The sequence below is a fragment of the Amphiprion ocellaris genome, chromosome 11, assembly GCF_022539595.1.
Source record: "Amphiprion ocellaris isolate individual 3 ecotype Okinawa chromosome 11, ASM2253959v1, whole genome shotgun sequence".
Lineage (NCBI taxonomy): Eukaryota > Metazoa > Chordata > Actinopteri > Pomacentridae > Amphiprion > Amphiprion ocellaris.
Window position 1 is genome coordinate 35,478,870 of NC_072776.1, and position 14,908 is coordinate 35,493,777.

Consider the following 14,908-nt stretch of genomic DNA (forward strand, 5'->3'; position numbering starts at 1 on the left):
CAGCACAGCGATCAGTGGTGAGCAGCGTCACCTCGCAGCTAGAAGATCCTTGGTTCTGCTTCTGGAGTCTTTCCTCATGGAGTCTCCATGTTCTCCTGCTGGGTTCTCCAGGTTCTCCAGGTTCCTCCCACAGTCCAACAACATGCTGAGGTTAACTGGTGATTCTAAACTGTCCATAGATGTGAACGTTTGTACAACCCAGATACAGCGTTACAGTGGAATGTTAGACCATTCTGGAAAACACTAAACTCTGAAACCATTTTTCTCAAAAATTACAGAAAGTGGGTCAGACCACTCTGCTTCTAACCCGCTCATGTCATTCTGCAAGTTTTCAGTCATTTTAAATCATTTTCAGTTTATTCTGAACAGATTTAAGTCATTTCGATGTGTTTTTGAGTCATTTTGGGAATATTTTTGTCATTTCTGACAACTTTTGTGTAATTTTAGACACATTTTCTGTAATTTTGGATCATTTTCAAATCATTTTAGACTATTTTTTATGCAATTCTGAACAAATTTTCATTGTTTTCGATCATTTCTGGAAAATTTTCTGTAATTCTGGATCATTTTCAAGTCATTTTAAACAAATTCTGAGTCATTTTGGATGATTCTTAAAGCATCTTGAACAAATTTAGCATCAATCTGCACATTTTCACTTATTCTGGATCATTCTTAGTCATTTGAGAGAAATTCTGCTAAATTTTGGATCATTTTCAAGTCATTTTAGACTATTGTCATGTCATTCTGAACAAATTTTTGTCATTTTAGATCATTTCTGGAAATTTTTATGTAATTCTGTATCATTTTCAAGTCATTTTGAATGATTTCTGAAGCATCTTGGACAATAAGGGTTAGAAGCAGAGTGGTCTGATTCACTTTCTGGAGTTTCTGAGAAAAATGTGTTTAGTGCTTTCCAGAATGGTCTAACACTCCACTGTAACGCTGTATCTGGGTTGTGGGTTAGAGCACTGTGACACTAAAATCAAGACCAGAAACTATCACAAAAATTATAGAAAACTCAGGTTTTTATGGGTCAGAACCACTCTGCTTCTAACCCCTCATGTCATTCTGCAAGTTTTCAGTCATTTTTAATCATTTTCAGTTTATTCTGAACAGATTTAAGTCATTTTGGGGAATATTTTTATCATTTCTGACAACTTTTGTGTAATTCTGGACAGTTCTTTTGCAATTCTGGATAATTTTCAAGTCATTTTAGAACAAATTTTGAGTCACTTTGGATCATTTTTTAAGCATCTTGGACAATAAGCAGAGTGGTCTGACACACAATAAGCAGAGTGGTCTGACACACTAAAACCTGAGTTTTCTATAATTTCTGTGATATTTTCTGGTCTAGATTTTAGTGTCAGAGTGGTCTAACCCACAACCCAGATACAGCGTTACAGTGAAATGTTAGACCATTCTGGAAAACACTAAACTTTGAAACTCTAGATCGTGGATCAGACCACTCTGCTTCTAACCTTCAGATATTGTAATAAGATAAATCCTGAGACGCTGGTGGTGGTTTAGGGTCTGTGTTGTTATTGTTCCTCTCAGACGTCTTAATGACTTTAAATAGGCAGTTGAACGTACAGAAAACATCCACTCCAACATACGATAAGCTAATTGCATCAGAACACAGAGATGTTTGCAGCTCTGTGTGGCTGATTCCAGCTTTTATCTGTTGGCCTTTTGGCCCTGATCTGTGGCCCAACAGCTTCCTGCAGAGAGAAACTGAATGTGGAGCAGAGCATTAAGACGAGAGATAATAAGAGAAAGCCTGGTTATACAACTCAGCCTCAGCAGAGTGAGCCTTTGGCAAGGCTGCTAAGATAACAAGGCAGGAATTATCTCCCAGAGAGCTATTAATAGCAGGCCAGTCACATCTTGTCCCTCAGTGAGCAGCATCCTCAGCCCACAGGCACCACTTCCCCATTTCCACTAATTCTCAAATGTGCATTTTGACAGATGTTAGCAGGACAGACTCATTAAAATGCTCCCAGACACTCGGCTGGACTCATTTTAGACTGAAGGTCAGGTTCACACACGGGATGAAGACCACAAATACACTCAGATCTGAGGTCTGTGGAGAGAAGGAGCGTTTTAATGAACTAAACGGTGGTAGGACATTCATTTAGTCAATGATGGATTCATCAAAAAGCTTCAGTTCAGTTAAAACGAGGTTTAATCACATCAGCACTGAAGCTTCAACCCAGAGGTTTAAACAGGAAGTCTACAGATTTCACACATCAGTATCTGGTTATGAGTTCTGTCAGATAAGTTACGGAAGTTTTAAAGGAAAACTTATCTGATAAGTCAGGAAACGATACAAGAACATCTTCAAGTTCCTGGAGATCTCCTGGAGTTCAGTTAAATCCATCATGAAGAAATGGAAGGAAGATAGAACATGAATAAATCTGACTAGAGCAGGACGTCCTCAAGACCTGAGAGACTAGTGAGGGAGGCCACCAAGACTCCTATGACTCCTCTGAAGGAGAAAGAGACTAGAGAGGGAGGCCACCAAGACTCCTATGACTCCTCTGAAGGAGAAAGAGACTAGAGAGGGAGGCCACCAAGACTCCTATGACTCCTCTGAAGGAGAAAGAGACTAGAGAGGGAGGCCATCAAGACTCCTATGACTCCACTGAAGGAGAAAGAGACTAGAGAGGGAGGCCACCAAGACTCCTATGACTCCTCTGAAGGACTTCCAGCTTCAGCAGCTGAGATGTTAGAGACTGTTCATCCAACAACTGGTGTCTGTTCTTCACCAGTCAAAGCTTTATGGAGACAAAGAGAAAGACTCTGATGGAAAAAGCTCCAATTAAATCTGGACTAGAGTTCACCAGAAGACATGTGGAGACTCTGAAGACACCTGGAAGAAGGTTCTTTGGTTTGGGGAGACCAGGATGGAGCTTTATGTCCATCAGAGTAGATGATATGTTTGATGGACACCTTATCACAAACACACCATCCCTGATGTGAAGCATGGTGGAGGCAGCATCATGGTGTGAAGCACGGTGGTGGCAGCATCATGGTGTTCCTCAGCAGCAGGTCCTGAAAGGCTTGTAAAGGTAGAGGGTAAATGAAATCCTGGAGGACAACCTGATGATGAGACATGGAGAAGATCAGTTCTTCATCCAGACGATGAGTTGAAGCAAACAGACAAAGATCCTCAGAGATGGTTTGAAGACAACAAGGTGGAAGTTCTGGAGGAGTCAGAGTCCAGACCTCAGTCCAGCTGAGAACTAGAGTCTGGACCTGAAAGGTTCTGTTGATCAGGATCCCTGAGGAACCTGACAGAGTTTAACAGTTTATAAAGAAGAAGGATGAGAAACTTCACATGTTCAGATTGATGGAGACCAACAGGACCAATGATGGACCTGCAGCCAGAGGTTCATGTACTGAATACTGACACTTACTTTACATTTCATTTTTTAGTTACTTGCATTACTTAGTAGGAATCTGTCTGTGGAGATTCTCAGTCATCCAGGTCATGGTGACCATAGGAGCTTCAGTAGAAACCAACTGGACTTCTCTGGTGGGTTCTTGAAACGTCTTCAAGAACCTACCAGAGGAGTCCACGTCCAAGACAAGAGGTGAAACATCTTCAAAAACCTACAAGAAAATCTGGGATGAGAGGTGAAATGTCTTTAAGAACCTACAAGAGAAGTCCACTTCCAAGACAAGAGGTGAAATGTCTTCAAGAACCTACGAGACAAGCCCATGTTCAAGATGAGAGATGAAACATCGTCAAGAACCTACCAGAGAATCTTGGATGAGAGGTGAAACGTCTTGAAGAACCTACCAGAGACGTCCAGCTGGTGTCTACTGAAGCTCCTATGATTAGCAGGAATCTGTTTTCACTTTGATTCTTTGTTGAAACCCATTAAAGGAGAAACTTCAGGTGTTTTTTCTGGACTCTGTAAGTTTTAAAGATGAAAACAACCCACTCTTCTGAAACCAAACCAAAAATGGAAGATCTGCAGATGGCTGAAGAATGGATTTTATTCATCAACATTTTCCCTCTGTCTCTGAAAAAACAGTAAAAGTGATCAGGTTTATGTAACACAACAGAATCGGACCTTCTGGAGGATCTCCAGGGTCAAGAACCTGAGTGTGGCTGATCCAGGTCTTCCAGCGGCGTCCTCACCTGGCCAGGAGAAGATCAGGATTAGCCCACATTACTGACCTGGCTGTTACATCAGCGCCACACTGACCTACAGCGGCGTCTTCAGGAACAGGAAGTCCTTCCTGCAGGGCTGGAGGTGTTCAGGAGCAGCATATGGCTTGTTTATTTCAGGAACCAGGAGGACGGCGACACAATGTGCAGCCCAGCGACTGGCCTCCGCTGTTTCACACTCGGACCGTCGGTATTTTTAGATGTCCACAGAAACACAACCTGAGTGTCTCCATCAGCAGCAGCAGATCGTAATCTGCAGGATTTAACAGGATTACAGACTTCAGAGCAGCTGCTGATTCCTGATTCACAGACACAATTATTCAGGTTATTTATTCACCACCTCTGACCTCTGGGCTCCGACAGCCGCTGCTCCAGGTTTAAAAATAGTTTCTGATGCTGGAAACTTATGAGGCTTTTAATTTGAAAACCAAAGAACAACTCATTTCTTATGATTAAAGAGTTTTTTGAGCTTCCTGCTCTGATTTAAAGTCACAAAACTGATTGTTTTGTATGGATAAACCTTCAAAATATCAAATTCACGAAAAAAAAATCATTAAAATTCCATCTCTTTATCCTCTGGGGAGCATGAATGTGCTCAGTATGCTTCATTTTCTAGGGAAAAATAAACTTTTATTGATATGAACGTGTTTCCAGTTTCTCAGTTATATAATTTAACATGATGATGATGATATTAATGTAATCCTAAAGCAAAATAAATGAGCTCTATATAGAATAAATGACCAAAAACAGTTTAAACAAATGAAGCTTTAATACAGAAAGTAGAGAAATAAACCAAACCTAATTTAATGATAATTTTTAAAAAATATTAGATGAAAGGTCTTGATATTTTTGCACATTACTGAAGGTTTTTATTATTATTATTATTATTATTATTATTATTATTATTATTATTATTATTATTATTATTATTATTATTATTATTATTATTATTATTACTATTATTATTATTATTATTGTTGTTGTTGTTATTAATTATAAGTAGAATCTGAACTCTGTGGGTTAAAGAGAAGAAAAGGCCAACCAGCAGACTGATTATTATTATTATTATTATTATTATTATTATTATTATTGATTAGTTGATTCTGTGTTTGATTGTTAAAGAAATAAAAAGGCCAACCAGCAGCCTGATTATTATTATTATTATTATTATTATTATTATTATTATTATTATTATTATTATTATTATTATTATTATTATTATTATTATTATTATTATTATTATTATTGATTAGTTGATTCTGTGTTTGATGGTTAAAGAAATAAAAAGGCCAACCAGCAGCCTGAGCTCTTGGTGTTTATTTGCTGAAATGTGAGGTCCATGAGAGCAGACAGTGATGTGATCAGACGTATTGATCCCGTATTGATTCGGTATCGATCCGATCACATGATGACTCGGGGGGATGTCAGAGAGAATTAATCCCATCAGCCCTGAAGCTGCTCTAACATACATGTAGAGAACAACACGCTGGCTCTGACCCAGAAACACGGAACAGTTTGGGAGGTACGGAGGCTGGACGGGGTCAAAAACATTCAACAGAACCAGTCTAGGAGGTACGGAGGCTGGACGGGGTCAGAAACTCTCCAAACATCCAGTAGATGTGACTATTCCTCAGCTGCAGCTCCCTCATCCTGCCTGATGGTTTCAGAGTTTTATTTATTAGTGTCACTAACCAGAAACACATGGATTAAAACATCTGCTGCATTTCTAGTTTGATTTATTTATTAGTGAATATGAGTCCAGTGGAACCAAGAAGAACAGAACAGAAGAACAAAGATGGATCTGATCAAACATTCAACCTCCAGCAGCTTCAATCAGGTTCATCTGCAGCTCACGATGTGGATGGAACGTTCCTCTAATCTGATGTATTAAAGGGGGAACATTTAGCTTATTTGTTGAGGGAACACATCATAGAACGTTCTTCTAGAAAACATTTCACCAGTGACATCAAAGGAGGAACGTTCTCAACGTAACATAAAAAAAAAAATGTTCTGGAGACCTCAGATGACAGAACGTTCTCATGAAATGTTCCTGTAATGTGATAAATCAACAGAAGAGGAACATTCTGTCTGTAATGTCCTGAGGATGTTGTTGAAGGAACCCATTATAGAACATTCTTCTATAAAACATTCTCAAAATGTTCCATGATAACAAAGGAGGAACGTTCTCAAGCCAACATTCTAAAAGCTTTTTCTAGATGTTATCAAAACCTCAGAAGATGGAATGTTTTATGATGTTCGTCTAATGTGATGTATTAAAGGTGGAACATTTAGCTTATTTGTTGAGGGAACACATCATAGAACGTTCTTCTTTAAACATTTGAAAAGTGATAATAAAGGAGGAACGTTCTCAAAACAGCATTTGGAAAATATTTTCAAGATGTTGAAAATAACACAAGATGAAGGAAGGTTCTTTATAAAGCGTAAATTAACAAATGTGGAACATTCTTCCTGTAATGTTCTGAGGATGTTGTTGAAGGAACCCATTACAGAATGTTCTTCAATAAAACATTCTCAGAATATTCTATGATAACAGAGGAGGAACATTCTGAACCCAGCATTGAAAGAATCTTTTCTAGATGTTATCAAGACCTCAGAAGATGGAACATTTTATAGCATTCCTCTAATCTGATATATTAAAGGTGGAACATTTAGCTTACTTGTTGAGGGAACACATGATAGAACGTTTTTCTATAAAACATTTGAATAGTGATAACAACAGAGGAACGTTCTCAATGCAACATTCAAAAAATGTTCTGGAGACCTCAGATGACAGGATGTTGTCGAGGGAACACAGTATAGAATCTATGAAACGTTCCCACAGTGTTCCATGGTAACAAAAGGAAAACGTTCTCGGTGTAACATTCAGTTTTGAGAACATTAAGGTGGAATGGTCCAAAAGGTTTTAGCTATCAAACCTTTAAGAAGAATGTTTTGGGAGCTTCATGTGGAAAACATTCGCAGAGCTTTCTCAGAACATTTGTGGAACATTAATTAAAAGATAAATATTGGATTAAAACTTTAAAACATCATTAGAATTTGTAGCTGATGTTACGGAACCTTTAAACTCATTAAAATGAATGTTCCTTCATGTGAGAACCAGCAGGTTTGGGTTTATTGCGTCAGACAGAGGGAAGGAACCGGTTCGGATGTTTTTTATGGGATGTGGTGTTCTATCTTTCGAGAGAACTTCAGATTTCACCTCCTTGTTTGCTAATAAACGTTCTCTAACCCCATCAACCTTTATCTGCTGCTGAATGAAGGTTCTACATTCTTGTTCCTGGAGCTTAAACCATAAATATTCATCTTCTCTCTGATTGGATGGTTTTCCTGCGAGCTCACAGTGGCTCCATTGATTTGCTGAAACCATTGATTACTTCAAAGGACATGAACCGGAGGATCAGCGGAGCGTGGGCGTCTGATCGGACCCAGCTGAGGTTCTAACAGGAACCTTTCAACAGAACCTCATCTCGTCTCTGCTGCCTTTTTCTCAAACATGCTGCAAAAAAATAAAAACATAGAAACTGAAAAGCTCAACAGATAACAGTGGAGTTTGATGAGTCGCCTCTTTGTTCCGTGTGTTTCAGCAGGCATGCGGTGATGAAGGTCAGATATAAACACATATGTACATTCTGTCATACATGTAGAGTTCCTGTAAACATGCACTCTGACACTGAGCTCTCAGCTGGGCTCCCATAGAACCGGACCTTCTGCTGCTACCTTCCCCAGAGCTGCTGGACTTCGTTACTCTAAAGGGCTTCATAGACCTGGTCCGGTACCAGAGGGGGGATCTTGGACCTGATCTAGTCCGGTACCAGAGTGGGGATCTTGGACCTGAACCTGGACCGGCCCAGTACCAGAGGGGGGACCGTGGACCTGATCTAGTCCGGTACCAGAGGGGGGACCGATGACCTTAACCGGTCCAGTACCAGAGTGGGGATCATGGACCTGATCTAGTCCGGTACCAGAGGAAGGATCTTGGACCTGAACCTGGACCGGTATACTACCAGAGGGGGGACCATGGACCTTGACCGGTCCAGTATCAGAGTGGGGATCGTGGACCTGATATGGTCCGGTACCAGAGTGGGGATCATGGACCTGAACCTGGACCGGTCCAGGACCAGAGGGGGAATCGTGGACCTGATATGGGTCTGTACCAGAGTGGGGACCTGAACCTGGACCAGTCCAGTATCAGAGCGGGGACTGATGACCTTGACCGGTCCAGTACCAGAGGGGGGACTGTGGACCTGATCTAGTCCGGTACCAGAAGGGGGACCGTGGACCTGGACCAGTCCAGTATCAGAGAAGGGACTGTGGACCTTGACCAGTCCGGTACCAGAGGGGGGACCGTGGACCTGGATGTTTCCTGGAGCCCGGCTGAGAGGAGCCACTCAGTGAGGTTTAAAGGGAACCAGGGTCCAAAGGCTTCGACCCGCTGGTGGAGTTCAGGTAGAACCATGAGAACATCTGCAGCCTCTTTCAGCAACAGGACAGATCTCAACCAATCAAACAGAAGATCTAGAAGATCTGGTGCTTTCAGGTCAGGTTTTCAATCATTTCTTCATTCTTGATGTTTGTGTTTGACAGAATAATCTCTCTGAAGGTCCACAGATTAGCCTCATGAGCCGCTTTTCTTCCCAGAACTTTCAACTAAACCCCTAAATTCAGGAAACTTACAAAACTTTAAAAATTGGAGGTTAAAAATAAAGTTGGAGCGTGTTCTTGTTGCATCTTTAAATAACATTTCACTGGAATCAGAAGCTGCATCTGTCACTGCTCTGCTAAGCTAAGCTAGTTAGCGTTTAGCATCACTAGTTTATATTGTAGACTTTTTTATCCACCATGATTCGTTTCAGCTGCTGCATCAGGCTGTGACACGAAAAAAACCTGTCGAAGAAATAAAGATGATTTTTTGAGAGTCATGTTAGCTGTAGTTAAGCTAGCTCATCAGCAGACCCAGTTCAAGAACAAAATGACTTGGGTTGGATTTAAATATAATGTGGGTACACTAGTGTTCACTGGTTGTTGCCCAGTTTATACATCAACAGTCTGGATCAAACAGTCATAAAACTCAAATACAAACAATTCTGTATCTGTCTGCAGTGACAGTGAACTTTCAATGCAACATCTGCATTAATACTTGACTTAAAATTTCTATAAACATAACAAAATACTGGCTAATTTCTGCAGGAAACCTTGAGCTAAAGAAGGAACACCACTGGACCTATGATATTGGTGTTTATTTAAGCACACCTGCACAGGTTCCATGAATTAGCTTCCTGTGCCACTTTCCTCTCAGAACTTTCAATTAAAGCCCTAAAATAAGAGAATCCATGGCCGCTGAAAATCCCAGGCTTAAAACAAACAGGGTTCCTGTTTTTGTTGCATCTTCAAAGGTGTTTTACCAAATAACATTTCACTGAAATTAGAAGCTGCACCTGTTGCTGCTCTGCTACACTAAGCTAGTTAGCTTTTAGCATCACTTCTTTATATTGTAGACTTTTTTATCCATCATGATTCGTTTCAGCTGCTGCATCAGGATGTGGCATGAAAACAAACATGTTTTATGAGATACATGTTAAAGTAAGCTAGCTGTAGCTAAAGCTAGCTCATCAGCAGGCCCAGTTCCAGAACAAAATGACTCGGGTTAGATTTAAATATAACATGGATTCACTAGTGAGGAAACCTAAAAGCTGCTTATCGCCCAGTTTAACACAACGTTGAAAAGTTTGGGCTCATCCACACAATTCCATGTTTTCCATGAAAACTCCCACTTTTATCCATGTGCTAACATAACTGCACAAGGGTTTTCTAAGCATCAATGAGCCTTTCAACACCATTAGCTAACACAATGTAGCATTAGAACACAGGAGTGATGGTTGCTGGAAATGTTCCTCTGTACCCCTATGGAGATATTCCATTAAAAATCAGCTGTTTCCAGCTACAATAGTCATTTACCACATTAACAATGTCTACACTGGATTTATCATTCATTTAATGCTATATTCATTGAAAAACTTTTGGACCGTAGTGTATGTGCATCTATTTTATGTATGTAGTTTTTCCTGACAGCTTTATATTTAGTTAAAATAATAGAAAAGTGTTGAACTAAAGTAAAACCTATTGATTGTCTCTTGTCATAGAGCTTCAACATGAAAACCACAACATTTGGTTTAGCAAACAGTGCAGCATCACACAAAAATTTTCGGTGTCCATGTGAAATGGGGACTGACTGGTTTTCTTTCAAAAATAAGGACATTTCTAAGTGACCCCAAACTTTTGAATGGTAGTGTACCTGGAATTTGTACATTTTTGTAACTTTTAAGAGGTTCCAAGGTTTGTTTTTTGTGGTCGTAACCCAAAGTTAACACAAAGTTAACCCAAAGTTAACACGTGAACCAGGAGATTATTCTGTCACAAACTGTCCAAATGTGCATTTGGTGAGAAAACGTGAATGAAAGCAGGATCTGAGGTAGAAAACTGCCTCCGGAGAGCGACTGCAGTGGCTCTACATGACCAGCAACACTAGGCTGAAAACCTCTAAGCTAAAAATCCCACATTATTAACAGTGCTATAAACACACGGGTGTGTAGAGAATATGTGAGCTATACCTACGTTCCAGAAATATACATCTACTCCGTCTGCACATGTTACTGGAGATTATACTTGCTGTATGGACAGTAATATGAATACATCCTTTAGAAACACTGAGCTCCTGCTGCATCTGTTCTGTCCCGTTTTGTTCGGTGCATTTGAACGCATCATCGCATACGCCTCGGTTTGACATTGTGACTCGATGTGTGACGCGGTGATTAAGAGCTGGGTTTCAGAGAAGGCAGATAGACCCTCCCCTGAAATAGAGGGATAAACTTAGCTCCCCTGTGAATAAACCCCGGGGGCTGCTTTTTTACCCTTCAGGGGGTTTATTTCATCCTTGACCCAGTAGGAGAATCCAGAAGCTGCTGCTGATTGGACGTTAGCAACCACAGACTGTGATAGCGGTGGTTCCTCTGCCTGATGGATGGATCCCGGCATGTCTCCACCCGTCCAGGCCTCGGCTCCATCAGAGGGTCAATAATGGATGAGACTTTTCCTTCGCTCGGCTCCGAGGCGACGCTCCTACCGCCAACCGCTGCTCCATTATTCATGCAGGTGTTTTAACCGGCAGCTGGATCTGGCTTTGTTTACTTGTAAACAGCCGCTTCCTGTCCTGGTGTTTGCTGTAGTGTTTCTGTCTCTAACATTCAGGGAACCCCAGCGTTGGGCCGGCAGGGCGGTTCTGAGTTTTAGGGACTGGAGGGGGACACAGGAAACAGTCGGTTCTGTCTGACTTCAGGACCTTCTCGTCCTTCTCGGTCGTCCATGGAGCTGCCTGTACAGTGTGTGTGTGTAGATGTGCTGTGTTTGTGTATGTTTTCGTGTTCGGAGGTGGTTTCGTGTGTCCTAATCGCGGCTCCGGTTGCGTTTCTTGAAGAAGAAGAACGGTGTCTTCTGCGGCGGGCCCAGCAGGATGGGAACCTGGTTCTTGTGGGTGATCCGGACCTGCAGAAACCAGAGAGAAGCGATAGAATCTGCTTAGAGGGAGGTAGCATTCAGTGGTTGGTTTAACAGATTTATCAGGTGGCATTCAGCACTTATGAAAGCACTCAGAGCGACCTTGCAAACAGCTCACGACTGAAAGCTTTCTGTCTTCCACCCCCTACCAGGTCTGCTCTGACGACACCAGAGAAACAGAAGCGCTGTGAGAGTGAATGGGTAACAGGCGGCTTCCTGCGGCGCTGTGAATAATATAGGCAGGCGGAGATAGTGGCGGCAGCGCTGGAGGTCGAGGCTGGGATGTGATGAGGAAGGAGGCGAACAAAAGAGCCGAGACACGACAGCATCAGGCAGCCCTCAGCAGCTTTTAGGGATAAGAGCCTCCTCTTGTGTCCAGGGGATTCTTAGAGGACCCGAAAAACATCCAGACCCACGCTGCGATGTGGGTCAACCTGGAGGAGCTGCTGTAGAGACAATCCACCACCAGACTGACTATCCTCAACACAGAGAACTTACTGCCATGGGTTGACGGCTGTCTGTTTTCAACTGATGGTAGAAGCTCAGACAGGAAGTGGTTGCCTGGACGAGATCTGAAAGTTCAGACCGTGCCTTAAAAATACAAAAACCCTGATTTAAATTTATCAGAGTATTGTCCTGGTGCAGTGATACTCTGCTCCCAGAGCTTCTGCAGCGCTCCCTGGACACATGTCCCGTCTCTAAACTGTGTCTAAATGGAGGCTCTTCAATTAGAATTTAATCTTTGAGACAAGGAAGAAGCAGCATGGAGACAAATCTGGAGAGTAGGACGGACGGAGGGGACGACTGGGATAGTACAGTCAAAAAACTCGTACGTAATCAACTCCTTCAGAGGAGTCATAGGAGTCTTGGTGGCCTCCCTCTCTAGTCTCTTTCTCCTTCAGAGGAGTCATAGGAGTCTTGGTGGCCTCCCTCTCTAGTCTCTTTCTCCTTCAGAGGAGTCGTAGGAGTCTTGGTGGCCTCCCTCTCCAGTCTCTCTCTATAGTAATTTTATTATTGTTAATATTTGACCATATTTTCTATTTGTGTCTGCAGCGTGGACTCACCGTGCACGGAGGCTGCATCCAGGGTTCTCCATCGATCTGCATGGGCAGCCGGCGGGACGTCCTGCAGAGAGACAGGGGGACAGAGGGGAGGACAGAGGGGGAGGACAGAGGGGAGGACAGTGGAGGACAGGGGAGGACAGATGGGAGGACAGAGGGGAGGACAGAGGGGGAGGACAGAGGGGAGGACAGAGGAGGACAGATGGGAGGACAGAGGGGGAGGACAGAGGAGGACAGATGGGAGGACAGAGGGGAGGACAGAGGGGGAGGACAGAGGGGAGGACAGTGGAGGACAGGGGAGGACAGATGGGAGGACAGAGGGGAGGACAGAGGGGGAGGACAGAGGGGGAGGACAGAGGGGAGGACAGAGGGGAGGACAGAGGAGGACAGATGGGAGGACAGAGGGGAGGACAGAGGGGAGGACAGAGGAGGACAGATGGGAGGACAGAGGGGAGGACAGAGGGGGAGGACAGAGGGGGAGGACAGAGGGGAGGACAGAGGGGAGGACAGAGGAGGACAGATGGGAGGACAGAGGGGAGGACAGAGGGGAGGACAGAGGAGGACAGATGGGAGGACAGAGGGGAGGACAGAGGGGGAGGACAGCGGGGAGGACAGGGAAGGACAGAGGGGGAGGACAGAGGGGAGGACAGAGGGGGAGGACAGAGGGGAGGATGGAGGTCAGATCACACCTCAGGGCTGCAGCAGGACGTCTAACACTGAAGTCTTTGTTCCCATGAGACCCAGAACCTCCACTATTAACCCTCGTGTCGTCCTGCAGGTCAAAATTGACCCGTTTTAAAGTTTGAAAATGTGGAAACAATATATATTTCACAGTTAAAACTTCCACATTTTCAACATTTTTGGGAAATCTTTGAACATTTTTTGGTGAAAAAAAAGAAATGTTAAATGTTTTTTAAGAACATTCAGAAAAAAAATGTGAATGTTCTTAAGAGAATATTAGAAATTTTACTGATATATATGGAATCACTTCAGATATTTTTAGGATTTTTTGGAAGATTTTTACTCATTTTTTGAAAATATTTACAAGAATTTTCTTGTAAATATTTGGGGGATATTTTAAAAATCAAACTTTTAAGGAATTATTGGAATTTTCTTCGTGAAGGTTTTGCAAATTTTCAGAAATTTGGGGATTTTTTTTGCTGATTTTTTGGATTTTTTTCAGACAAGGAAACAATATTTTATGGTGCCTGTAAATGAAGACAACAGGAGGGTTAAACACACACTGAGCTGTTTGAGGACTTTAGGCTCTGGTTCTGATGTTTTGATGCTACTTTAATTCTATTTAGGAAACATTCAGGCTGAGTTCTGCAGCAGCTGGAGGAAAACAAACAGCTTTAAGTGGAAGTTCTTTAACTGATTTACTCCCGATTTACAGATAAATCACAGATAGAATCCACTTAAATTGCAGAACATAAAGTATTAATTTACATGAATAAAAACCAGAATAATCCTGTAAATAATGTCCACATCCAAGATCTGTATTTTAAAAATAATTATTTGTTCTTTTACAACGTGGAGCTGTAAAATTCTGCTATTTTTACTGTATTTACATAATCCAAAATATTCTTATTTTACAGATATTTGCAGATATGTTGTATATTAAGGTCTTAAAAATATGTAAATATTTAATAACTATTATTTTACAGATTTCCCGTTTCCTAAATTACAGATAATATCTAGAATAATCACAGAAAAAAATATTAGTTTACATGTTGACTGTAAAAAATAAACAAAAGTAAATAATGTCCAAAAAAATTTTATTTGTTGTTTTAACATGTCACTGTAAAATGTAGTTATTTTACTATATTTAAATATTCAAAAATATATTTTACAGATATTTTCCATTATTAGAGAGAAATATAATGAACATTAAGGATTTAAAACTGGTAGATAGTTTGATAGATTGTCCCTGTTTTGATAAATCACTAACAACATCCAGAGAAAAGCTGCAGCGTTTCTACAACCTGGATCCATCAGAGCAGCTGAGATGTTTCATTCATGAGGAACACGAATGTTGTTGTTTGGTTCCAGAGAGGAATCCAGTCTTTATCCACATCTATAAGACATGGAGTTTATA

At 41.6% G+C, this 14,908-nt stretch overlaps 1 protein-coding gene across 4 annotated transcripts in view; it reads right to left on the reverse strand.

Annotated features, from left to right (window-relative positions):
* Positions 1–5,896: 5,896 nt before the first annotated feature.
* The window catches only part of LOC111578199 (diacylglycerol kinase beta), a 95,114-nt gene continuing 86,102 nt past the window's right edge, over positions 5,897–14,908 (reverse strand). For all 4 annotated transcript variants that reach the window (XM_055015152.1, XM_055015150.1, XM_055015149.1 and 1 more), the window contains 2 exons: positions 12,814–12,874; positions 5,897–11,737 (listed from right to left, as the gene is read on the reverse strand). In XM_055015152.1, the coding sequence (XP_054871127.1) occupies positions 11,639–11,737; positions 12,814–12,874 (160 nt within the window). In that variant the 3' untranslated portion in view covers positions 5,897–11,638. The remainder of the gene's footprint in view (positions 11,738–12,813; positions 12,875–14,908) is intronic.